This window comes from Acromyrmex echinatior, chromosome 8 (assembly GCF_024713525.1).
Source record: "Acromyrmex echinatior isolate Ae372 chromosome 8, ASM2471352v2, whole genome shotgun sequence".
NCBI classification, from domain to species: Eukaryota; Metazoa; Arthropoda; class Insecta; order Hymenoptera; family Formicidae; genus Acromyrmex; species Acromyrmex echinatior.
In genome coordinates this window covers 13,655,482-13,683,378 of record NC_141859.1, presented here as the reverse complement: position 1 = coordinate 13,683,378, position 27,897 = coordinate 13,655,482, and the positions used below count along the sequence as shown (strand labels likewise).

Sequence of the window (27,897 nt, the reverse complement as noted above, 5' to 3'; positions counted from 1 at the left end):
TACTTCATGCACTTTCGTTCGGCGATCAGCGAGAATCATGTCATGGACTTTTTCAACGATTTCCTCAGAAACCACGTCTGCCGGGCGGCCTGGGCGCTTCTCATCAAAAATAGACGAACGACCACGTTTGAATTCGTTGAACCAATATTTGACGGTTGTCATAGATAGTGAAGAGTTCCCATAGATGGCAACAGTAGATATACTAGGCGGGTTCTAAGCCATGGGGCTAGAGGGGAATGCGGGGTGCGGGGAAGTACTTGTAGGCGCGGGGAATACCTAACGCGGGGGAAAGAGGGGGAAAGGTCTAATCTCCTACACAATAGGGCTCCTACACAATAGGGCTCCTTTTTTTGTTATCAAAATTAGACCATGTTTTTCTTTAAAAATGCATTGATAATAAAGGTTTGAATTTGACCATGACATATTTTTCTTTTCTTTAAAAATGTATCGATAATAAAGGCTTGCATGTTAGAGAAAGATAGAGCGCGCGTGCTACGAGTGAAGAAAGGATGGAAGAATTAATAGAGTACGAGTTTCTTTTGTATGATACAGTTTTTCAATTTTTATGGTTTTTCCTGGCGCGTCGAGGCAAAGGATGGGAAGTAAAAGACAATACACATGAAATAAGGCGAACAAAAATGTTTTATTTACATCTTATTACATCGGTTCTCGTACTTATTAAAAACTAAAGCTAATAGTTCGCAATCGATGAAAGGCTTGCATGTTAGAGAAAGATAGAGCGCGCGTGCTACGAGTGAAGAAAGGATGGAAGAATTAATAGAGTACGAGTTTCTTTTGTATAATACAGTGAAAATATGAGTCTTTATTTATACACGATCGGTAAATACAAAATCTAAATGTGATCCTATGTAAATAGGATTTTTTCTACATGATTTGTAATCTTTTTCATAAATTTTATCATAGATCTGACGATTCTGAGGATCTATGTTTTTTGTTTATGTTTCCAATATCATTGGGAAGATTTTCTAATGGCAAGTTTCTTGAATATTATCACTCACAGATCAGTGATCGTTAAAGTTTGAGTTTTATGTTCATGCTTTGTACTAACGATTGTTTTTTTCCTTTCTTTGTTGAAATTTTCATGAAACGGAGAAATTTTGGACGGAGTCCATTGGACATAATGAAATATATAAAAGTGCATAAGTGCTCGATGTACCACAGTGGTGTCCTGGAAGACCAAGGAATCAGTCGCTTCAGTTACTGATGCTTCAGTTATTGATAAGCATAATATGGTTAATCATGCGAACATAGTCAACGCAGTCCAGTATATTCGAAACGCAGATCAGGAACAGTTCGCACATATCAGAGACGAAGTGTTCGAAGTACTCGAAGAAGTGAACTTCGAAGAACTAATGGATCAAGAGATCGATTCCGACGAAGAAACATTATCGGACGACGCTGGCTATACTAGCGATTTGAGCGAGATTGATACAGATTATATACAAAGATTTGTGTCATCATCAGAAATCCGTGCACTGAACAACCATACAAAACATTGTGTAATCCATTGTTATTATACAACGACGGATGGTGCTTTACGTATATGTGCAGAATGCATGATACGTTTGAATGAGACTGATATCGCAAGATTGTATCTCATAAGGAAGCACGATGTTGGACATATTTACGCGCTAAGTGGTCAGTCTTGCACAAATTGCAGACTACCAACATACCTTATATTTCCATGCAATAAGTGCCCACAGTGCACACATTGAAAAAAACTATTTCGAATAGTATTGTGAATGAATCACATGCAAGTGCTCCGTAGAAGAGTGTGATCTAAAGACTGTAAAAAAAAAAAAGACATGGAAAATCACGAGCGAGTACGCGAATTGTTGGAACAGTGCGGCCGGGTCGCTACTCTGGTGGAATATTTCGCGTGGCTGCAACGATGTGACGAGTGCATCGAGCAGCTTGAAGAACTTTGTCGTGCCAAGCGTCCACGTCTCGCCGTTGGACACAGACAATCCATGGTGGCGAGGATCGCACGACTCGCGAGTGCAAAAGTGCAATTGGAGCAACGTTTCATGCACATTGGTGGCGACTACGCGAGTGGCGAGTACGCGAATCGCGACGAAAGATCTCTCATCTGGCGAGAGATCGACGCCGCGTTTGAAAACCGTGTATCGACAGGTGCTGTGATAAACTCTAATCACATTGAGCCGCGACGGTTTTTGGAAGACGCGAAGGAAATAGTGTTCGAGCGTGTGCGAGACGCAGTAGAAAGACACGGTAGCGCAAAAGTGAATACTGCGTTCAATGGCGAGTTTGCGACGAAGGATAAACGTGCCAATAAGAGCATAATTACAAAGAACAGCGAAATATATCGTTGCACCGATATGCACGAGTGGTACGAGCGACACGTCGTCGAGCCTATCCTAGCATCGCTCGAAGAATTCCAGGAACGTGACAGCGGGTGGGCATTGTCGCGAATCCTTAATTTAATAGTGAATGTAAATAAACATAATCCAATGCACGCGGGATGTCACATCGAAGTGCCACGAGAAATAGTGACGAAACAGGCGGTGATCAGTGTTCATTCGGCAGACAATGCATGTTTCGCGTGGTCGGTGGTCGCCGCTCTGTACCCTGCAGAAACATATGTAAATCGGGAATCGTCATATCCACATTATACAACAGTACTAAATCTCGCAAACATTGAGTTTCCAATCACTTTAAAGGATATTTATAAATTCGAACGGTTGAACGCGATGTCGATCAACGTGTACGGCATCGAGAATAAACAGATCCTTCCTCTGCGACTCACCAATGAAAAGAAGGAGAAACACGTCAACATGCTGTACGTGCAAGATCCACGCAACGATGGTATTGGACATTTTGCATGGATAAAAAACTTATCCCGTCTCGTGAGTTCGCAGATTAGTAGAAAAAAGAACAAGAAATTTTTCTGCGATCGGTAAATATACATGAAAAATTATTATAATTTTCCGTCTCATTAATAAAATAATGGTAATAGTTATAATTTTTTTTTCTTTTTTCAGATGCATGCACTACTTCAATACCAACGAAAAATTGCAGTCGCACGTAATGGACTGCGAAAAGATGAACGACTTCGCTATCAAACTGCCGAGCGTGGACGACAAGTGGCTCGAATTTGGGAACCACTGCAATAAGCAGAGCGCCCCATTCATCGTCTACGCTGATTTGGAGTGCGTTCTACGGAAGATGGAACTTGAAAGGGAAAATGCATCGTCGTCGTCGTACACGCATCAACAGCACGAGGTATTTAGTATAGGATACTACGTGCGATGTTCATACAACGACGCGTTATCATTGTATCGGTTCCGTCGCGATGAAGATTGCATAACGTGGTTCGCGCGACAACTCAATGATTTGGCGCATCAAGTTAAAAATATAGTATCCACCAACGTACCCATGGAAACGTTGTCGAAAGAACAATTGGAGGCGTACTGTAGCACGACGCGTTGCCATATTTGCGAGAAACCGTTCGCGCCGGACGATACGCGAGTCCGCGATCATTGTCATCTCACCGGTAGATTCCGTGGTCCAGCGCATGCAAATTGTAATTTAAATTATAAAAAATCATTTTATATTCCGATCGTTTTTCACAATTTATCAGGCTACGACGCGCATTTTATAATTAAAGAAATTGCTACCGCGTTCGAAGGACATGTAAGTTTATTACCGATAACTAAAGAAAAATATATTTCATTCACTAAAAATGTCGATAGCACCAAAGACACAAATGAAAAGAATTTTCAGAAAAATTGCATAAAATTACGATTTATCGATTCTTTAAAATTTCTAAACGCAATCGATAAATTGACATCGTTTTTAAGCAGAGACAAATTAAAAATTGTACGTTCCGAATTTCCAACATTATCAGATGAAGAATTTGAATTACTCACACGAAAAGGTGTCTTTCCGTACGAGTACATTGATCGCGTCGAAAAATTGCAGGACACGCGCTTACCACCGCGCGAATTATTTTTCAGTTCGTTGACAGGCGATACAGTATCCGAGAGCGATTACGCTCACGCCGCGAACGTCTGGAAGCGATTCTCCATTCAAACGCTCGGCGAGTACAGTGATCTGTACTTGAAAACTGATGTCTTGTTATTGGCCGACATTTTCGAAAATTTCCGCGAAAGTTGTGTCGCGAGTTACGGTCTCGATCCTGCGCATTACTATACATTGCCTGGTTTCACGTGGGATGCGATGCTAAAACATACGCGTATAAGATTCGAGTTACTCACCGACATCGATATGGTAATGTTCATTGAGCGCGGTATACGCGGTGGTCTCAGTCAATGTTCCAGTAGATACGCACAGGCTAATAACAAGTACATGCGTTCGTACGACTCATCGAAACCATCGTCGTACTTGATGTACTACGATGTTAACAATTTATACGGATGGGCGATGTGTCAACCATTGCCATACGCCGAATTTCGATGGGTCGAAGACGCTGCGAATTTTGACGTAAGTGCGATTGCTCTGGATTCATCCATCGGTTACATTCTCGAAGTCGATCTCGAGTATCCACAACATCTACACAATCTGCACACTGACCTGCCGTTTTGTCCGACACGCGATAAGCCGCCCGGCAAGCGCGAGGCTAAACTTTTAGCGACGCTGTACGATAAACAGCGTTACGTCATCCACTACCGCAACCTACAGCAATGTACTCGTCACGGTCTTCGCGTAACAAAGATTCATTGAGTACTACAATTCGCGCAATCTCCATGGCTTCGCGATTATATTGAACTCAATACAAATTTCAGAATTCGCGCAAAAAATGATTTCGAGAAAAATTTATATAAATTAATGAACAACGCGGTATTCGGTAAAACTATGGAGAATGTGCGCAATCACGTTGACGTAAAATTATTAACAAAATGGGACGGTACGGTGCGGAGACAATGATCCAAAAAAACCGAATTTCCACAGCCGTAGCATCTTTGCGGAAATTTAATCGCCGTCGAACTGCGCAAACTCGAGGTGAAGTTCAACAAGCCGATTTACCGGGTATGTGTATACTCGACATATCGAAAGTCTGCTTGTACGAATTTCACGTAACCCCTTTTTTTTTTACATTTTTTTTAAATATTTATTACGATTTTTGTAGGTTTTTTATTATGGATTACTAGTTTCTTTTTAAAAGTATAAAAAAAATTTTTTTTCCCCTTTTATTCTGTTTTACTTTCCCCAAAAAAGAAAAATAAAAGGGAAGTAAAAAAAATATACTTAGTTTTTATACTTAAAATTGATATTTTTTTTTATGTAGAAATAAAATAAATGAATCAAAATTTTTTCAAATAACATTATTTTGTGTACCTGAATTGTGTATTAAACGAATCCCAGCCCCCCTTTGGGGGGGAAAATTTTTTCCCCCCTTCCTGGGCCCGTTATTTTTTCCCCGAGATACACGTTGGATGAGTACGCGTTTTCAACTCAAATTTTGTAGAACCCCCCCCGCGAAGGTTTTTTTCCCCAATAATCCTCGAGTAAATGGGGTTTCATTTTTGGGGACGCTGCCCCCTTAAAATCGTAAAAAAACTTCGGTGGCCCAAAAATTTTCGTGAAAACCCCCTTTTAAAAAAACTTTTTTTTATTTTCTCAGTTTTCCAAAAGCCTTTTTTTAATTTTTTCAGGCCCGCGATCTTTATCGCCCCCGTACACCGTGCCCCCAAAACCCTTTTTGGGATCGGGGGAAAGGGGGGTTTTTACTTCGGCGGTGCATGCCGATGGTCATGCTTGCGCCTTTTAAAACCGGGGGGAAAAAACGCGGCAGCTCGCGACCCCCTTCAAAATTCCCCTTGAGGGGGAAACCCTTTTTCCAAAAAATCGTTCTTAAGGGTGCGAAAAAAGGGGGGGGAACAAATTTTACGTTTTTAAAGTCGAATCGGGGAATAGGGTTAAAAATTTGGGGTTTTTTTTTAAGATTTTTTTGCACTCAGCGTGAAAAAAATTTTTTCCCCCCCTACCTTTTTTTAAAATTTTTTTTTACACTTTAATCTTTCGAACGATCTCAGGATAGCGTTAGCCGCCCCCGTTTTCCCCAAACCCTTTTCTGATTACGGCCCCCCGGGATTTTTCTCAACACATCGAGACGGTGAGATGAATGGTGGCTCTTTTTAAACCCGGGGAAAAGGACCATTCAAAAGGGCCCACCTGCCCCCGTTTGGTTTGTATCCCGAACTGACGCGCCCCCCCCGGAAAATTTCTTCTCGAGGAGCGTGCAATTTTCCCCCCAAATTTTGGGGGGGCTCTGGAAAGGGGGAAATTTTTTTCTTTTTTTCCAGATTTTTTTTTTAGATTCAAAAAGGGAAACCCCCATACAGAAAATAAAAAATTTTTTTTTGCTGATTTTTTCCAATGAATCGTTTCAAAATTTTTTTTGGATTTAATTTTTAATAAGACCAGCTTTGCGAAGTTTTCCCCATGACACAGATCTGTTGTTTTGAGCGTTGTTTTTTGCTCGGGGGGCGAAGCGTCGAGGGAATCGTAGAATCCACCAGCTGTTGGGATCATCCCAGGGGTCGGGAAAAAAAGGGGGGCGTTTCATTTTTTGTCATCAGCCGGGGGTAATCCCCCTTTTCCCCCTTTTTTTTTCTGTTTCTGGGTGTGACGACTCCAAAAATGCATTTTTGGTTTTTTGTAAAAACCCCGTTGCCAAAAATGACCCGGGAAGGTACTTGTTTTTTGGGGGGGTTTTTTTACCAAAAAGCATGCTCTTTTACTTGTGCATTCGTCTTCCGGTTTTTAGAGAGTACGTCCGGGGGAAACTCTTGAAAATCAACTCGTTTAAAAAAACCCCCCTGTTTTTGGCGTATTGTACCCTCGATAAAATTTTTGGGGCCGCGTCATTTTCCCCCCCCCCAAAGTTTTTTGCCCCAAAAAACAGTCCCCTCCTTGTTAGGTAAATTTCCCCCCAGTGATCTATAACCCCCCTCTTTTTGCATACCCTAGGGCAGCCCCACCTCTTTTTGCCCCATGGCCCAAGGGGGCTCGTAACGCCCCCCACCTTCCGACTTTTTTTGCTGATTTGAATTTTTGTCGTAGCGAGTTTTTCCCCCCTTTTTTAAAAAATTCTCCAAAAAAAACTATCGTTTGGAAAAAAATTTTTGGGGGATGGGTGGAGGGGTTTTTTTCCCCCTTTTTCGATCGTTTATCGACATTTTGGGGGTTTTGCGACGTGGAAAAGTGAACGTCCCCCTTCGCCCTTTTTCTGCCTTTCCTTCCTTTTTTTCCCCTTAAACCTTTTCCCCCTTTTTGTTTTTTGGGGGGGCGTTTGGGGGTTTTTTTGTGGACTTCTTTTTTTAGCGCGCATGCTGGGGGGTTTTGACAAAAAATCCCCCGCGGTTTTTTAAAAAGGTTTTTAAAAGGGGGTCCAACGCGATGCCCCCCCCGATTCTACCCCGGGTTTTTTTTAGCCCCGATGGGGTTTTTTGCGGATCGTTTTTTTTCTTTCTCGATCTCCTCGCATTTTTTTTTGCTCGGGCACATTCGCCCCCCCGTTTGGCTAAGTTCGGTAACGACTGGTCCCCCCGGTATCGCGAACTCCCTTTTAAACCTTTTTTATTTGTCGTTTGTGACTTAAGGTCTTTTTTTATCACTAAAATCCCCCTTTTTTTCTGCCAACATCGGGCACAAAAAGTGAAAAATTCCCCCCCTTTGACAGTCAGTTCACATGTGTTTTTAAAAGGGTTTTAAGTTTTGGGGGCCCCCTGTTTTCCGGATCAGCAGGTTGCCCCCGGCACGTTTTCAAGGGGTTTTGGACCTCGGTATTCCCCCCAGGATAGAACAGGGCGGGTATTCGCGTGGCGACCCATCGAAAAGTATTCCCCCCACCGGGGGGGGGCATGTTGTTTACTGCCACGTCATCAAAGAAAAAAAAAGAATTTGGGCGCCCCCCTCGTGGAAAGATGTCGTGTTTGGAAAAAAGTAAAAAAGCCAATTTTTTTTTAAAGACGTAAACAAATTTTTTTTGATTGATACTTTTTGGGGGTTTTTTAAAAAAATTTTTTTGTAGGAAAAATTTTCCCCCAAAAAAAAGCCCCCCGGGCTCTCCCCCTAAGCTTATGAGAAAAGTTGGTTTACCCCCCGTGGCCGCAATGATCGCGGGGATAACCGGCGCCTTTCCCCCCTGCTTTCGCTTCTCCAAAAATGCCTCCCATCATTTGCGATTTCGGTCCCCCGTTTTTACGCGTATCGAAACGGGGCGGCCGAATTTTAAAAATCACACTAGGTCCCGCCCCGAACGACCCCCTTTTTAAAGGGGGCGCATTTTTAGTTTGCGCAGGAGCAAAAGGATCTCATGCGTGTCATCCCCTTTTTTCCCCCCGGAAATTGAAATTGAGGGAGCTGCAGTATATTTCCCCCGGGGGTTTTTTTTTTTCGCGTGTACGGTGACTATATGAACGTGTGGGGGAAAAAATTCCCCGGAAAAATTTTTGGGGGGTTTGGAGGTTCAACGTTCGTCGCGCGACGGACTACTCACCGGGAAAAGGAAAAGCACTCGGGGGGCCCCCCCAAGATAAAGGCTGTAACAAAAGTTACCGGGGGGTCTGTTGAATGGGGAAGAAAAAAACCCCTTTTCCTTTTTGATTACTTTCCGGGGCTACCAGTTTTGGGGCCCCCGGGACTCGGCTAAAGCGTTACCGAGGTGCTGGGAAAAAACCCTGGCCCCCCTCCGAAACACACATTGCTTTCTCAAGCAACACCCCCCTGAAACCGGCGGGGAAAAAGTATTTGCCAAGGAGGCGGGAAACGTGCCCCCGGGGGAGATTCGGCTTGAGCGGGGAACCCGTGCCCCCCTTTGGGAGCGAGGGGAAACCGACCAAGAGGCATGGGCAGGGGAAACAAAAAAAAAGATCAACGAGGAAAAAGACAACGAAAAAGCGGATACTTCCAATGGCAAAACGAGGTGGTGCGTTACCTTTTCTGCCAATGTTGGGCGCGCTCGGGTGCTTGATTGGTAGAGCGACCAGCGTGGCGAAAGCGGTAAACGATAGCAAAGCCGCGCGACGTCAGCTCGAGGAGCTGCAACGTCACGACCGCGCGATGGAACAGGGCCGCGGTCTGTATCTCGCTCCGTACAAATATGGACGCGGACTATATCTCGGCCCCTATAAACGCGGACAGGGTGTAGCAGCGAAGAAAAAAAAAACGCCAAAAAGACGATAAAAATGCCCTCGGGTGCAACTACCAACGTGCAATTGGACGTGCTCGCGAGACGTATGCGCGTACCATACTTTAGAGGTGTCTTCATGCGTAACGCTTTACCGACGAGCGGGGTGCACCGAAACGAAAGCGGTATTGTGAATCTGGACGATGCGACCGGGCCGGGTACTCACTGGGTAGCATACACCAAGAGGAACAACCACGTCATATACTTTGACAGTTTCGGTAATCTTCGACCGCCCAAGGAACTAGTGCGATATTTTGAGAACGGTGCTACGACGATAGAGTACAATCGTACGTCCTATCAGACGTACAATCAGAGCTTCTGCGGTCAAATGTGTCTGCAGTTTCTACAAACGGTAGACGCGCGTGAATTTAAAAAGCTCGATGAGGTGCTGTAAAATCTCAGTATTAGTCGAACGCTGTTTCCGTCATGTCGCTGACACTTACGCTGAGCGGGAAGAGCACCGTCCTCGCGGCGAACTACTTTCCCTCCATAGATTTGAGTGACGGCGATTACGAGCTCGGTCTGGTGATTTTTGAGACTTATCACACGATACCGAATGTAAACGAATCGAACAATAAATTTTATTTTGGCAAAGACGATGCAAAAATTACAATTCCCGAAGGTTGGTACGAAGTGCGAGACATAAATGAATTTTTGAAACGTATGATTTTACGGAGACATTTGCACCGCAACGCACTTGAAACCTTTGACGTAGTGCATGATGACAACAAAAACAACAACAACAATAACAGCAACAACAACAACATCAACAACAATGACACTGATGATAATTGTGAGGGTGGAGAATACCCGATTACGCTCCGCGCAAACTACAACACGATGAGATGCGAGATTAAATGTGCATACAGAATAAACTTTGGCAAGCCCAACAGCATTGGATCGCTGCTGGGATTCTCGTCGAAGCGTATGCTGCAACCGCGAAGATGGCACGAATCGAACATGTCGATCAACATAATGAATGTAAACGTTATCCGCGTAGAGTGTAACGTGACCGCGGGCGCGTACAGCAACGGCAAAAGCGCGCACACGATACACGAATTTTCACCGAGCGTGCCACCAGGATATAAGATATCGGAGAGGCCTACGCAGATCATTTACCTGCCGATCACGGTACGGAACATTACGGATCTAACGATACGCGTCGTCGACCAGAACGGACGATTGCTCGATTTTCGCGGAGAGGAGATCACCGTCAGATTGCACGTGCGACAGCGACAGCGAGCGTGAGATGCTCGTATTGAACGGAGCGGAGCGCACGCAGAGAGATAACGCATTCTTTACAAAGCTGGTAACATCACCGCTCGATAACGCTTGCTCATCCAACTGCGTCAGCAAGAAGAATCTCAGTGCGTCAAACGTTAAATTTTTACAATCTTTGGGATTCGTGGTGCGCAACTTTTAAGATGACTGATATCTTAAACATTAAAGATGAGCCGATCTTTGACGATCGCATCGTCAAGATTGAGACTCACACGTACAATCCGTTCGCTAATACAACATTTGGGTACAGTGACGAAATAAGAATACCTATACAGCAACAGGATCTGTACACACTGCCGTACGAAAGCTTTCTATATGTCGAGGGAAAACTGACGAAGAACAAAGCTGTCCAAGATGCTCATGTGGCATTGGCAAATAATTGTGTCGCGTTCATATTCGATGAGATTCGATATGAACTCAATGGTGTGGAGATTGATCGTAATAGAAATGTGGGTATAACTAGCACGCTCAAAAACTATGTAACAGTGTCATCCGACAGAAGCGTGATTCTACGGAATGCCGGCTGGGATGCGCAGACTACTGCAACCGGATATTTTAATTTCTGTGTACCGCTCTACGTACTGCTGGGATTTTGCGAAGATTACAAACGCGTGGTGATTAACGCTCGTCATGAGTTGATTTTAATACGAGCGCGCAACGACAACAATTGTCTGACGGGAGATCCGGCGGTAGAGCCAACGCTCGAATTATTCAAAGTACAGTGGCGAATGCCGCATGTGTTATTGAGCGAGATAAATAAGCTGTCGATGTTGCGCGCTTTGGAGAGCGGACGATATCTGAGCATGGCTTTTCGCTCGTGGGATTTGTACGAATTTCCACTCTTGCAGAGCACAACCAAACATTCGTGGGCCATCAAGACGGCTACTCAGCTCGAGAAGCCGCGCTACGTTATTTTCGCTATGCAAACAGGTCGAAAAAACATCATGTCCGAGGATGTAAGTCGATTCGCAAATTAACCAATGCGAAACTTTACCTGAATTCGGAATGTTATCCGTACGATGACTTGAATCTGGATTTTGACAAAAACAGATGTGCGATTCTGTACGAATTGTACGCGCGTTTCTGCAAGGGCTACTACGGATACGAGTATCTCGAGCCGAGTCTCACCTTTACAACTTTTTTACGTTATGGTCCATTCGTGATCATTGATTGCTCTCGACAGAACGAATCAATCAAGAGTGGCACCGTGGACGTGCGATTAGACTTTGAATGTAAAGAGGATGTACCTGCAAATACAACAGCCTATTGTCTCATCATACACGATCGCGTGATTCAGTATAATCCATTGACCAACGTTGTGCGCAAAATCACCTAAGTGCACCTCTAACACGATAAGATCTACGATACGACCACAATCGACTGCAGTCTTCTCGACAACATGCTCATGCCAACGTTCGTGGATCTGCAAGGATTCATCGTTAATAAGAAATTTATCGTGAAGGAAGTGGCGGTGCTGAAACAGGGGACCGTTCTCACGCATTACATTTTTACGAGTCCTGTGCCATGGAAACTTTTGACAAGATCCGACAGGTTTTGCGCCTCCTGGTTGATTGCTTATCACCATGGATTGCAATGGGAAGACGGGACGATCCCGTACAACGAGGCGAAACTGATCACAGCAGCTGTATTTGAAGATGATGCTATCGTGTACGTTAAGGGACGCGAAAAACGAACGTGGCTGTGGAACTTGCTTTTGGACGATGAGCGAGAACGTATTTACATTGAGACCCTGGATGCAGTTTACGAAGACATGGAATCTTTATCTAATCTAGATGTTACTAATATTATACGATGTGGACAACATGTTAAGAATTGCGCGTTACAAAATGTTTTGAAAATATATAACTGGTGGTTGCAAAAGAATTTTTTAAATAAAAATACATTAACATATTTATTATGTATTTCTTTTCCCTTCCTTTGTAATGTATAAACGTATGTATAAACGTACGTATGTGTGTATAAACATATGTACGTATGTATAAACGTATGTGTGTATAAACGTATGTATAAACGTATGTATGTATGTATGTATGTATAAACGTATGTATAAACGTATGTATAAACGTATGTATAAACATATGTATAAACGTATGTATAAACATATGTATAAACGTATGTATGTATGTACGTGTGTATAAATGTATGTATAAACGTATGTATAAATTCGTGATAAAGAAAATATGTAGAAAGACTTGATAAAACGTGTCGCAACATGTTCGAAATTTTTGGAAAAGAGGGGGAGAACTTATCTTCTCTCATCGATTCCAGAAGTATTACCATTTACACGGATGCAGTCAGTCTTACGATACCCGCTTATACGAACGGTCGAAAAAAAAAAAAAAAAAAAAAATGTACGCTAAAGAGAACAGTGCATCGTGTGATGTGAAGAAGGAATATAACATGTAAGTTCCAACGTTCTATACATAAAAGAAACGTTTTTTAACATTATGTATGTACACAGTACGGAGCATCGTGCAGTGCGTTTACTGAGCAGACGTTACGATCTGACGAATACGGGCTACAAATTTTTAGAAATTGGAATCAATGTTGGCCCACCGAGTTACGTGGAGATCGTCCTTGGAGATCATCGCGAACACGAATTATCGCTATCTCTCGAAACATGGAAGAGTCTCTACGAGCAGCGAGGAAATATTTATAAGCTGTTTCGAAATGAATACAAGGATAATTTTATAAGCGTTGGACCACTAATCATCAGTGTTTTCATGCTGAACTATGCTACGGTCGTACGTCTCGATTCTTCATCGGTACGCATTATGATGACCGAAACGACGCTACGCCGTATGTTTGACTTTAACGGGTGTGTCGATGTAACATTCGAACGATTAGCTCGATTCATCGATACGGTAGATACCAAGTATACGCGATTCTCCAACATCGCATCTGAGAACATTATATGTAATAGCGACATTTTCAATCATGGACAGCAGCTCATTGATTGTGAATTGTTAGCTTTAGTTTTTAATAAGTACGAAAACCGATGTAATAAGATCTAAATAAAACATTTTTTGTTAGCCTTATTTCATGTGTATTGTCTTTTACTTCCCATCCTTTGCCTCGACGCGCCAGGAAAAACCATAAAAATTGAAAAAAAACTGTATCATACAAAAGAAACTCGTACTCTATTAATTCTTCCATCCTTTCTTCACTCATAGCACGCACGCTCTATCTTTCTCTAACATACAAGCCTTTATTATAAGCGATTCTCCAACATTGCATCTGAGAACATTATATGTAATAGCGACATCTTCAATGGACATCAGCTCATCGATTGCGAACTATTAGCTTTAGTTTTTAATAAGTATGAAAACCGATGTAATAAGATGTAAATAAAACATTTTTGTTCGCCTTATTTCATGTGTATTGTCTTTTACTTCCCATCCTTTGCCTCGACGCGCCAGGAAAAACCATAAAAATTGAAAAAACTGTATCATACAAAAGAAACTCATACTCTATTAATTCTTCCATCCTTTCTTCACTCGTAGCACGCGCGCTCTATCTTACTCTAACATGCAAGCCTTTCATCGATTGCGAACTATTAGCTTTAGTTTTTAATAAGTACGAAAACCGATGTAATAAGATGTAAATAAAACATTTTTGTTCGCCTTATTTCATGTGTATTGTCTTTTACTTCCCATCCTTTGCCTCGACGCGCCAGGAAAAACCATAAAAATTGAAAAACTGTATCATACAAAAGAAACTCGTACTCTATTAATTCTTCCATCCTTTCTTCACTCGTAGCACGCGCGCTCTATCTTTCTCTAACATGCAAGCCTTTCATCGATTGCGAACTATTAGCTTTAGTTTTTAATAAGTACGAAAACCGATGTAATAAGATGTAAATAAAACATTTTTGTTCGCCTTATTTCATGTGTATTGTCTTTTACTTCCCATCCTTTGCCTCGACGCGCCAGGAAAAACCATAAAAATTGAAAAACTGTATCATACAAAAGAAACTCGTACTCTATTAATTCTTCCATCCTTTCTTCACTCGTAGCACGCGCGCTCTATCTTTCTCTAACATGCAAGCCTTTATTATCGATACATTTTTAAAGAAAAGAAAAATATGTCATGGTCAAATTCAAACCTTTATTATCAATGCATTTTTAAAGAAAAACATGGTCTAATTTTGATAACAAAAAAAGGAGCCCTATTGTGTAGGAGCCCTATTGTGTAGGAGATTAGACCTTTCCCCCTCTTTCCCCCGCGTTAGGTATTCCCCGCGCCTACAAGTACTTCCCCGCACCCCGCATTCCCCTCTAGCCCCATGGCTTAGAACCCGCCTAGTATATCTACTGGCAACCAACTTCGTTTTTATTTCTTCGCACGTTTTTCTATCCAAAAATGAGGAACGAATCACGGATCGATATTGCTCTTTTTCCATTATATCGGAAAACATCAAACGCTCACTATGAATTGCTGTCAAATCAAGACTATTGCATGAATTACTCTGAAATTTTGTATAGCGTCATTTGAAAGATGGTAGTACACGATGGTAATACCAACTTGCATCAGCAACGTAGCCTGTCTTAAAACACGGGTAATTATTGATTTGCCCTCGTATATTTATTCGTCCTTTATACGCGATAGCTATATCCTTGATAATAAAATGCGCGTCGTACTCTGATAAATTATGAAAAACTATGGGAATGCAATATGAATTTCTGTAATTCAAGTTGCAATTTAAATGCGAGATCTCTGTATCGTCCGATCAAGTGGCAATGATAGCGTATCTTCCGGTGCGACGAAACTTATATATATACACAATGAATCGTCGTACGAACAGCAGACATAATATGCTAAACTAAATAATACTTCATGATGCTGGTACGTGTAGCTGGACGTTTCGATATCCCTTTCCGTCTTCTCCAGGATGCATTCCAAGTCGGCGTAGACTATGAACGTTCCTTCATGATGTAGTTGCCGAAGCTCAACCACTTGTCGTCTTCGCTCGGTATCTGATGGCACAGTCGTTTAGTTTTTCGCAATCTATTGCATAGATCTCCAGTTTTGCATTCGAGCTAAAATAGTTTAAACATCTGAAAAAAAACGTATAATTTATTATTTTCTCAAAGAATTGTTTTATTATAAAAAATGTTTACGTAATTTTTAATTACATATACATACCAATCGCAAAAGTACTTCTTGCGCTCTTTTTTGCTGAGTTGCGAGTTCACAAAGTGGGACAGATCCTTGCTTCACGTTGTTGTTCTGTGGATCCTGCACGTAAAGCAAATTGACATGCTTGTCCCTCTTCATATCGGTGAGTCGTAAAGAAAGAATCGTCATTTCTTTTTGCTTTTCGAAGCCGTACACGTTGATGGAGATGTCGTTGCGATTTTCAAATTTTTTAATTTGACTCAATATCATTGGAAACTGGATGTCTTTAAGATTTAATATCGTCGTATAATGTGGATAACTCTCGATTTGTATTACTTTGAACCGGATGTAGAGCGGCTATCACCACATCAGGCAAAACATGCATTATATTTTATTATATCTGTTAAATTATAATATTTTTATTATATCTATATAATTTTGTGCTGGTTTAGCTGGTTGTAATTGAAGTAGAGAATGAATAACACATTTACCAATTGAAGAAGTGGTGTAGAGGGTAATGTAGAATACTCATAATTCAGAGAGAGAGGTTCCAGATTCGAATCCCACTAAAGTGCGTTTTTTTAATATCAATTTGAAGTAATTATTTTCAAGTATAATTATTATAAATGTCTTAAGAATAAAATTTGTAATCCTTAAATATGAATGTTTTTTTTCGAATATTAAAGACGTTATATTAATTGTAGATGTTTCATAGATCCAGCAAACGAGAATGGATTAAAATGGATTAAAATTTTTTTAATGCGTACTTTAAATCCATGAAAATGGATTGAATGGATTGAAATGGATTGAATCCGAGTTGACTAGTGTCAGCTTGAAATTCATCAATTACAGTCGAAACAATTACAGTCATCAATTACAGTCTGGAACAATTGACTATGATTGGTTAATTTTTTTACAACTTAAAGCTTAAAGTTTAAGTTTTACGTCTTAAAATTTCATTGTAGACGCCACGTAAGACATAATGAAGTAACGCACAATCGAGCAATTAAAACTCGATCTACATATGTATGTATGTACATACATACACTCGATGGCTAAAAAGTTGACACTTTTACTTTGATAGATTTTGAAATACACCTTTGCTCCTGGAACGATTGAACATGGATTGTTAGATCAATAAGTAAGAATCAATCATTTGGCGAGTAAGCTTCATTCCGAAACCAATCGTAAAAAAAGTGTCGCAACCTTTCTACCATCGAGTGTAATTACATGACCGGACAAAACCTTCGGTTATAAAAATTATCATTTTAAATCGTTTGTATTTATTATGAAGAGTTTCGAAGTACAAATAAAAAGGTTTGTGAGTCATTCTATTAATTATAATTAATCATTCTTTTTTGGATCATGTACTTAACCGAAATAATTAACCGGATTTAAATTCAATAAAGTTTATATATGGAATCATTTGTATTTCGTATGAAGAGTTATAAAGTACCATTAAAAACATTTGTGAGTCATCCAGATATTTTTAATTAAATATTAAAATATTTAATTAAAATGTGTATTTGACCGAAATGTAAATACAGGCGCTACGGTCATGGAAATTCCATTAGACACGATAGATACGTATCTCTAGTACTTTGATATTCCAGGACGTATTATGAAATTGCTTGGAATGAGTTCCGATCGGAATTATTTAGTTTTCTTATAGTTTCTTTAAAAAACACAATATAAATGTAGGAAATAATTTAATTGGATCATTTTGATCGGAATCCATTCAAATAATTCCATTATACGTTTTCTGATTGTTATTCGATCAACAAGATGGATGAGTAATACTGCAAGACAAAATTCTTTGCATCATTCTCTGTAATAGACCTCAAATGTTACTGTCATAGAATTTAATTGTATCAGATTTTGAAACATAATACAAAAATTAGAAATTGTTTTATTGTAGGTTTTAACCGTCACTCCTTCAAAGTGAATTGTGAAGTATCTGAACGTAAGTTAAGTTTAATTTTATATATAATTTAACAAACTGACATCAGATAAAGAAGATATCATCAAGCATAATTATCAGACGATACGTATGCAACTATGTTCTCCATTAATTAAAAAATGCAATAATCAAAATAACTATGTAATATGTCTAATAAAAAACAATACAGAAATAGGAACAAGTACTGTACAATTTCAATTATATTTTTGATCAATCATAGTCAATTTCCAACTTCTAACTTCTAATTTATGACTAATGACTTATTGTAGAATGACCATTATAGGCTTTCTACAATAAGTCATAAGTCAGAAGCTAGAGATAGACTAATTACATTCGTCAATTTTTAGTTTCTGACTTCTGATTTATGACTTATGACTTACTGTAGAAGGCCTATTATGCCTTAAAAGCTCATTGTAGACGCCACTTAAGCTGTAGCGAATCTAATATGTTGATTTTCTAAAAGTATATTTTTATCGCTTAAGCCGTTTCAGAACGTATTCCGAATCGCGTTAGTTTAGCTTTTTTTCCTAGATGTTGGCAATCCCGTAACTAAAAATGTTCCGAACCCGTCGGCTGTCATAATTCGTAACCAGTTCCAAAGTCAGTAGCTGAGTTATGACGGCCAACAGATTCGGAATATTTCTCTTTTATTTAGTTACGGATTTAGTTACGGGACTGCCAACATTTAGGAAAAAATAAGCTAAACTAATCCAATTCGGCATTCACACCTTTAGTGATAAAAAAAAAATCATCAATAGTTAAAATTGACAAAAGCAATTCTAATAATATAATCCATTTTATGATTAAAAACGGCCAGTTTGAACGGTTCGTGTAATATAGGGCGTATCCCGATTGGACACGTAATTATTGGACACCGCACGAGTGGACACGCAAGATTGGACACCGCACAGTTGGGCACTGCATTATTGGACACCACATTATTGGACACGAACATTGCACGATTGGACACCGCACAGTTGGACACCGCATTATTGGACACGCATTGCTGGACACCGCATTATTGGACGCCGCATTATTGCACACCGCATTATTGGACATCGCATTATTGGATACCGCATTATTGGACACTGTATTATTAGACACCACATGATTTTATACCATACATCTTTAAAAAATTTGTCATTCGATGTATAAATTATCCACATTTAAAGTAAGGCTTTCCCTACATATATACGTACACATATCCAAATGCGTTATGGCTCACCGAGCGGCTTATAGTTTTTTTACCAAGTCAATGATTTCTATCTATACGTAATTCATATGTTTATTTCATATATTGACGCATTTATGAAGATTTTATAAAGTTTTAGATTCATCATGCATATTTAACAACGTTTACTTACGTTGCGTCCCCATGGAGAAAGAAATAGCGGAACGGAATATTGACAGAAAGGATAAGACTTCTTTCTCCATGGGGACGTAGTCTTATGTGTCATATCGTACACATATAGGGGCATTGCTTTCTTTTATTAAAATATATATAAATGTTATAAGTTATATATTTTTTACTATATAAAGTGAAGGTACATCGAGAAATTATAAAAGAGCATTAAGGCTGAGTTTCTACTGAGTGCGTCACACGTCGTGTCGTGAAAGAAAGAGAAAAATTTATATACACAACTCCTCTCTTTTTCTCTTTCGACGATGCGACGTGTGACGCGCTCAGTGAAAACGTATTATAAGGTGTTACATGTGATATTTTGAAGAAGTGATATTTTTAGATAATCTGTCATGCAATGACTTAGTTTAAGGTTTAAATACAATAGCCACAGGCAATAGGCAAAGGGAACAGAGAATAACGAGCTATCCAATCTCAACGTGCTATAAATGCTTGGTTCGTTTTGGATCGTATATTAAAATTTGCCACTTTTAAGTTCAAGTTAGAATTAGAAGTTTTACATCTTGAAAAACAGTGAAAACATCATGTCACCTGACCAGTTCTGAGGCAAATCGGTATAAATAAGGACGTATCAAATATTTAATCCACATCAATTTGTATGCATACATACTAACCGATTTAATGGTGTAAAAAGAGTCAATGCGATTCATTAATGGCTGATATGTTATGTATTAGGCCAATATTACATACGTCGGTTTTTTTGTCGAACGACGAATTTTCAAGCATGTTAATTGAATGCATGAATGATTGCAAGACAAAGAGGATCTCGGACTTCTTTGTTCTATAGCCAATCAACAGGAAAAATTTATCATACGACAAAAAACGAACGCAATATTGGCCAAATAGATAACATCAGCCATTTAATAAATCGTATTGTCGATTGCATTGTCATGACAGATTATATAACCTTCAAAATACCACATGTTCCTTACTGCTCCTTTATGATTCCTTTATGATTTTCTTGATGTATTTTCACTTTATATAGTAAAATATATATAACAACGAACGCTCGTATTTTAATACAAGTAGACACATACCGATAAAAAACATCGAAACGATAAAAGAAAGTAATGCCCCTATATATATACGATGTGACACATAAGACTGTGTTCCCATGGAGAAAGAAGCCTCATCCTATATCTTTTCTGTCAATATTCCATTCCGCTGTTTCTTTCTCCATGGGACGGTCTAAGTAAACGTTATTAAATATGCATGATGAATCTAAAACTTTTTAAAATCTTCATAAATGCATCAATGTAAATAAACATATGAATTACGTATAGATGGAAATAAACATATGAATAACGTATAGATGGAAATAAACATATGAATTACGTATAGATGGAAATCATTGATCTGGTAAAAAAAGCAATAAGCCGCTCGATGAGCCATAACGCATTTGGATATGTGTACGTACGTATGTACGTAACATTAGGAGGGCCTTACCTTAAATGTGAATAATTTATACATCGAATGATAAATTTTTTTAAAGACATGGTATAAAATCATGTGATGTCTAATAATGCGGTGTCCAATAATTCAATAATGTAGTGTCCAATCGTGCATGTCCAATCGTGCGGTGTCCAATAATTACGTGTCCAAAAAAGGTCACCCATGAAAATATACCTTTACTGCTTAAATTTTAAGTCATCTCTATGTACCATAGCTTTAATGATTCAGTTTATTTTATCATGGTAGAAATAAGGGGCACCGCACAATGAAAAGAATAGGGAACAGGAAAGAGAATAAGAATTTCGATCTATGAGAAACTGTATTCCACAGTACGTGGTTTCTTATAGGTTGAAATTCTTATTCTCTGTTCCCTATTCCCTATTCCTTTCATTATGCGGTTTCTCTAACATGGTGTGCTCAGTTTGCGAGCGTCTCTCTCGAATCTTTTGCCTTCTCGCTTCTTTCGTGACAGTTGGACCCCCATGTTAGCAAACCTCTAGACTAAAAATATTTGATTCGACAAAGTTGTTACGCTTGATGTGGTTATCTTTGTTGCACGCACATCATTTATGTATTACCGGTCTCTTTTTATCATTTACTACAATTATGATCGTGAATATATACATATGAATATGTACATATTTGATTAAACTATCGTATAATTATAATAGAATATAACTGGATTTGATATAAAAAATACAGGGATATATGAGATAATTATCATATGAGATAATTATAATGTAAAATAAACTTTTTTATTAGATGTATAAAAAATGTTATTACAATTTATAAATAATGAATGAAAATAATAAAGAATAATATATAATTGTCTAAAATTATACATAAATTTATAATTAAAAGATAATAATAAAGAGAAAGAAAATAAAAGTTCTAATATATAATTATATATAATTATATATAAAATTGTATATATAAATATGTGTGTGTGTGTGTGTGTGTGTGTGCATAAGCATTTTTTTATTTTTCTTTAAACTTGATTTTTTTTTCTAAAATACCAAATTTATCGTTTTAATTATTTGTAATGTTTTCTCTTTATTGTTATTATTTTTGTTTACAGATAAATTACAATTATTCAAAATAAAAAAATTGTTCTTCCTTCTAGTTTGTATGTATTATACTTACTTATTAATTTAAAATTAAATAAAATATAAAAGACTATTCGTGCCAAGCAAATTAATGTGCGCTATAATATATTTTAATCGTTTTATAACATAAAATAAAGTAAATAATTTTCAAACATTTTGACCTTTAATAATTCCCTTTAATGTAAATCTCTAGTTAGCTTATCCTGCTGGGCGTCCCTATTTTTTGCTGTTTGACTTCGAATCTGCATTTTATTATTTCGAGGAGTATTGTGTGTTGTAACCTTTTCTATAGCTTGTAGCTATTGTGACTTTTCTGTCTCCTTTTGTGTAATAGATATTGAATTCGTACCCTCTTCAGGTGAATCGTCTCGTAATAAGTCTTCAAGTGGTTCGTCATCAATCGAATATAATTTAAAATCCTCGCCCTCCTCATCTGATTCCTTTAGCATTTTAGAAATCGTTTCTGCATCATTAAGATTCAAAAGCTTGTGATGATTAATTATATTGCAGTTCGCTTCTTCAAGGTCTACCGGATTTCGTGATAATGTATTGGCATTTACATTAGTTTTACCTGCTTTGTATATCACATCGTAATCGTATTCAGCTAATTTTAATCTCCATCGTAGTATTCGCATGTTGGCGTCCTGTACATTTTTAAACCAGAGAAGAGGTTTGTGGTTCGTTACTTTACTTTAATTACTAAAATAAATTTCTGTCCATATAGATAAGATCTAAAATGCTTGACACAATACACTATACTATGGCTAAAGCTTTTTTTTCATAAGTGTTGTATTTTATTTCATTTTCGTTAGAGTTCGCGAAGCATATGCTATCGGTCGATCTTTATTTATCTCTCCTTGTGATAGGATGCCTCCAATTATGCTATTCCGGAAGCATCAATAGTTAATATAAAAGATTTAGAAAAGTCAGGATATTGTAAGACAAGTTCTTCGCACAATTTCTGTTTTTATGCTTAGAAGAACTTTTCTATTGTTCATTCAAATTTAGTATCATTTTTTAACAAATTGCTGAGAGGTTTGGTTAATTTATAGGTCGCGTATTTATAGATCGATCATCCGTTGTAGATATTTGATGTTGTAATATATTCGTTGCTGACAACTTTTCTCCAGGGATGTGAATCTGTCCTGGCTGTCAGTTTATAAATTTCATTACACTTGTTTTTCCTGGAAACTCAAATGCTCCAAACACAATAGTTCTGTAATTTCTGTGAATCTGTCCTTTCCGATTTTTTCCGATACAACTAAGCATTCGCGTGGAATATTTTTTAGGTTCATTTTGACATTCCTGTTCGGTTCTTTCCTTGTGTTTTGACTTACGTTTGCGTATGAATTTGTCTATCATTTCTTGAGATTGATTTTGTGTAGATTAGAATTTTTTAAGATGATTTATTTCCCTTCGAATTATGAACATTTATATAAGGATTACATGATTGCATTCTTTCTAGAAGTTCATCGATAGTAATATGAGAGGAATCACTTTGATGATTATCATTTTTTTGCGGGCATTCTAATCCTTGGTAATTTAATTTTTTTTTAGAGTGGAACTCTTTTCCTTTGGCAGAATTGAGTCGCATTGCATAGCGAGATTTGGTTATTTACCTCCTTGCAATCGACAAGAGTAGAATTTAACAGGGAAGTACGGAAACTTTCCTCTGCGATTCTAGAATTATTTAATTCTTCAGGAGAAGTTTGATAACTTCCCTGTCCAAAATTTTTTGAATTATTTAAATTTTCAGGAGAGGTTTGATAACTTCCCTCTCCAAAATTTTCTGGATTATTTAAATTTTCAGAAGAGGTTTGGTAACTTCTCTCTCCAAAATTTTCTGGATATATATATTATTTAAATTTTTAGGAGAAGTTTTCTCTTTCCAAGGATTTTGGATTCTAGGATTTCGGATTCGGAAGAGAAATTATAAAAGTAATAAGGCTCAATAAATTAAAATAAATAAAAAGACAAAGGGCTACGAGCCTAAAACAATCATTATAAATTATCAAATTTATATTAAATAGTTAAAATAAAACATGTCATGAATTTAAAAACATGAAATTTAATTTGACCGTCAGCAAGTAAAAAACAACACAAACGTTTCGATCCCTGGATCATTTTCAATGTGACGCAAAAATAACAATGGAAATGTTACATAGATAAAATATATAAAAATTAATTAAAAATTTGCTCTCGGACGCAATATCATCTATAAATCTCGCTCCAAAATAAATTGAAAATTATATAAAAGTTGCAGTTGACAACAATGTGTTCCTCCAGATTGTGTATGTAGAATAAGGACGAACATGTTTCTGTTAGCAAGTACAAAATGTAATAATAAATTACGACAGGAATAAAAATAAAAATAATAAGAAAAATACAAATCGAGTCGTAAATAATAAAAAGAAAGGTACAAAACAAATCGCAAGTAATAAAATTAAAATTAAAAGAAAGAGGCAAAAATTATTTTTTATATTATAAGACATAAAAGTTATTAATGTCGATAGAGAAAGTGTAAAGTGCCGTCATTCATTATATATTGGGTCATCTAAAAAGTATCTGCGGTACTTTGTCACTAGATATATGACCATCAACACACATCTTAGTTATGACAGTAGGAGAACCCATATTCTTCCTAATGTCAGAGATATGTTCATGTAATCTCGTACTCAATTTTCGTTTTGTCTAATCAACATAACTCGCCTCACAATCATCGCAGGAGATCTTATAAACAACATTCTGATTGGATAGGAAAGCTTATTTTTTCCTCTTTTTATAAAACTTTTTAATATGTTGGGAATAGAAAAGGCTAATTTACAATAAAACATACTAGAGATAGGAAAGAAACTTTCAGAAATAGATTTGACATAAGGAATCGTAAAATATTTGTCTTTCTCACGTGAATTATGTGTAATATATTTGGTCATCTAAAAAGTATCCGCGGTACTTTGTCACTAGATATATGACCATCAACACACATCTAATAACAAAAAACCGCGGATACTTTTTAGATGACCCAATATTTATTATGTATATGAAACTTTAATCTCAACTTTAATTGTAGAGAAAATAAAGGGAAGAGGATAACAGTTATTTAAAAAAGCATGAATAGCATCTATCAAATTTTTTTGTTGGAATCATGGATGTGATAATAGAATAATTTTGTCGATGAAACTGATGATAGTGTCTTTTTTATGGTAAAGAGAATGATTTGAATGAAAATTAAGGAATCTTCCGGAAAATGTTTTTTTATGATAAATGCCAAATATAATTCTCTGATTATTTATAACAAGAATACATTGTATCAAGAAAACTTAATCTGCCACTTGTACCAACTTCCAAAGTAAACTGTAATCTCGTATGTAAAAAGTTAAAAATATTTAAAGCGTCATTGATGGTATCAGATGGAAACGCGAGAAGAACATCGTCTACATATCTAAAATAAAACAAACGTTGTACTGACAATTTTTTAAGTGCTGTTTCTTCTAAATCTTGCATTACAATGTCGGCGATTATTGGAGATAACGGTGAACCCATCGGAGTGCCAAATATCTGTTTATAAGTTCTATTATTAAAGGCAAAAAAAGGTTGAATCTAAAATAAATCTAACAGCAATAATAAACTCGTTTTTTGAAATGTTTGTCTTCGCCGAGATGTAAACCTATCTCCTATCGATATTTAATGCTAGCTCAATAGGAATATTAATAAAAAGGGATACTATATCCAACAAAGCCAAAACATATTCGGAATCAAAAACAGTACAAAAACAGTACATTTAAATGTTCAACCAAATGGAAACTGTCTTTAATGTAACTAGGAGCTTTTGGTATACTATCACTAATTAAATTATGCAAAAAAAGAGAAAGATAATATAATGGACTGTTAATAGATGACACAATCACTCTCAATGGATTACCATCCTTATGTATTTTAGTCAAACCATAAGCTCTAGGTATAACACCATCAGTTGTAAGCAATCTACGATATGTTTGTTCGTCAATAAACTGATCACGCTTCCATCTCACCAACAAAGTAAATTCTGAGTCAATTTTTTACTTGGATCTTTATTGACAATCGCGTAAGTGTTAGTGTCTGAAAGAATCTCCTCCATTTTTGATACGTAGGCGCCCTTGTCCAGAGCAACAGTAACATTACCTTTATTGGCGTTTGTGATAAATATATTGGGATGGTTATTAATAAATCTTTTTGTTATACGTAACCATTCCAAAATCAGTTTGTCAGCAAAAGTAGGAGAAGGAAAATTGTTATGGAATCTATTGAGTATTGGGAAAAAATTATTCCTAACAAAGTTAATGATATTATTGGGTATGGGAATAAATTTCCGCCCTTTTTAAATGAAAAAGATGTGTTTATTTAAACAAATCTTAATAAGTGAGTTTATTCAAAGTATGCTCCTTCGGAAGCGACAACTTTCTCCCACCTTTCCGATAATAAACGGATTCCTCGAATGAAAAAATCTGATTCTTTTGAAGCGATCCATTCATCAAGCCATTTTTTGATACCTTCATAAGAATTGCATCGTTCTCCAGAAAGGGCCGACTGCATGGATTGGAACAAATGGAAATCTGAAGGGGCAATGTCCGGTGAATACAGCGGGTGGGGCAGAATTTCCCACTTTACTCTTTCCAAGTATTTCTTGATCGGTTTTGCAACGTGTAGCCTAGTGTTGTCATGTAACAAAATCAACTTGTTGTGCCTATTGTCCTATTCCGATCGTTTTTCTTTCAAAGCTTGGTTTAAACGTATCAGTTGTAGCCGATAACGATCGCCAGTGATGGTTTCGGACGGTTTGAGCAGCTCATAATATATAATACCTCTTTGATCTCACCAGATGCACAACATAATCTTCGAAGCATGGATATTTCGTTTTGGCGTTGATGGACCTGGTATCATCCATGCTTTCAAGCGTTTAGAGTTATCGTAGTAGATCCATTTTTCATCGCCAGTTACGATACGATGTATAATAGAAAACCCTTCCTTGTCATTGACGAAGCATCTCGCAGATGACCAAACGTCTTTCCATATCTCTCTCTTTCAATTTGTATGGCACCCAATTTCCTTCTTTTTGCACCATTCCCATTGCGTGTAGACGTTTTTCAATAGTGGATCTATCAACATTTAATTCTTTTGCCAACCTATCGATAAACACGAATCTTCTTCGAGTAATGCTTGCAATTTTGCATCTTCAAATTTTTTCGGTGCACCTTCGCGTTCTTTATCACGCACGTCAAAATCATTACTGTTGAATCGCCGAACTACTTCTTTACAACTAGTTTTCGATGGAGCATGCTCACCGTAAATATCTACGAACAAACGATGCGTTTCCGCAGCACTTTTCTTTAAAATAAAATAATGGAGTAAAACTTCCCGCAAATGTTGCTTTTTTGGAATAAATTCCGACATCTTCAACGCAAAAAAAAGTTACTCTTTGTTACGCTTTGAACGAATGCCATCTATTGGGCTCAAAAGTTTGGACACACACCTTTCAAAAACATGTCTTGCCGTTCTATCAAACACACGAGCAATGCTACTAACGACATCTTTCTGCAATGGGCGGAAACTTATTCCCATACCCAATATTAGGAAGACCAATTATATTATTTTCAATGTGTTTTATAAATTCAATCAAGATACTGTCTTTATTATATTTATTGAATTTATATTTATTATATTTATATTTAGGAAGCCCAAATTTTTCACTGAGTTGTAACAAGTACCGAACTTCTAAGGGAATGTCAATGCCACTCAAATTAATAAACCATTTTTCATGTAAAGTATCTAAAGGAGACGCCTCATTAAAATTATCGGGATTAATGTCAATTCTTTCAAACTTAGAATGGATATTATGCGAGAACTTATCAACAACAAGACGAATATTTGAAGGGTTATCATTCGTGTCGTTAGAAATAACATAAGAAATAGGTCTAATTTTAGATTTAGATAATTTGAAATTTTTTTGTCGCAACCAATCTATTTTTTTATTAATTCTGAACATTTGTTCAGAAAAATGAGAATTGGTAATATGAAATATATAATTATGTATAATTTTACACATAATTACATATCAGCAATTTCTTTATATTTCTCAAAACTTGATTTATTCTATAACAAATAATGCGAAAATTATTTTTTAAATTATTTTTAATCTCTTCATTATTATTTTTTTAATTACACTTTAAAATAATTTTAAAAATAATTTTACAAAAGAAAGAAGGATATACAAATTATTCATTGTTTAACACCAACTATTTAATTTCAAGATTAAATTTCGAAGTTAAAATTTCTCCTCTCATCTATATCTTGAATTATATACATC

The 27,897-nt window shown here is 37.4% G+C and overlaps 5 protein-coding genes across 5 annotated transcripts; all 5 read left to right on the top strand.

Moving 5' to 3' along the window:
• Positions 1 to 3,054, top strand: LOC147908832 (uncharacterized). Its single transcript, XM_087408576.1, has one exon. It carries the CDS (start codon positions 1,827 to 1,829, stop codon positions 2,940 to 2,942), a length of 1,116 nt encoding a protein of 371 aa, XP_087264702.1. The 5' UTR covers positions 1 to 1,826; the 3' UTR covers positions 2,943 to 3,054.
• LOC147908831 (uncharacterized) lies at positions 2,989 to 4,929 on the top strand. Its single transcript, XM_087408572.1, has one exon. It carries the CDS (start codon positions 2,989 to 2,991, stop codon positions 4,723 to 4,725), a length of 1,737 nt encoding a protein of 578 aa, XP_087264698.1. The 3' UTR covers positions 4,726 to 4,929.
• Positions 4,930 to 10,620: 5,691 nt separating this feature from the next.
• On the top strand, positions 10,621 to 11,813 carry LOC147908830 (uncharacterized). Its single transcript, XM_087408575.1, is given in 2 exon segments — positions 10,621 to 11,443; positions 11,446 to 11,813. Coding segments are annotated over 2 exon segments (1,191 nt in total).
• A 63-nt stretch (positions 11,814 to 11,876) lies between these two features.
• On the top strand, positions 11,877 to 12,767 carry LOC147908829 (uncharacterized). Its single transcript, XM_087408585.1, has one exon. The coding sequence runs from the start codon at positions 11,877 to 11,879 to the stop codon at positions 12,426 to 12,428; it is 552 nt and encodes a 183-aa protein (XP_087264711.1). The 3' UTR covers positions 12,429 to 12,767.
• An 80-nt stretch (positions 12,768 to 12,847) lies between these two features.
• LOC147908828 (uncharacterized) lies at positions 12,848 to 14,926 on the top strand. Its single transcript, XM_087408582.1, has 2 exons — positions 12,848 to 12,900; positions 12,960 to 14,926. The coding sequence occupies exons 1-2, from the start codon at positions 12,848 to 12,850 to the stop codon at positions 13,510 to 13,512; spliced, it is 606 nt and encodes a 201-aa protein (XP_087264708.1). The 3' UTR covers positions 13,513 to 14,926.
• Positions 14,927 to 27,897: the final 12,971 nt, after the last annotated feature.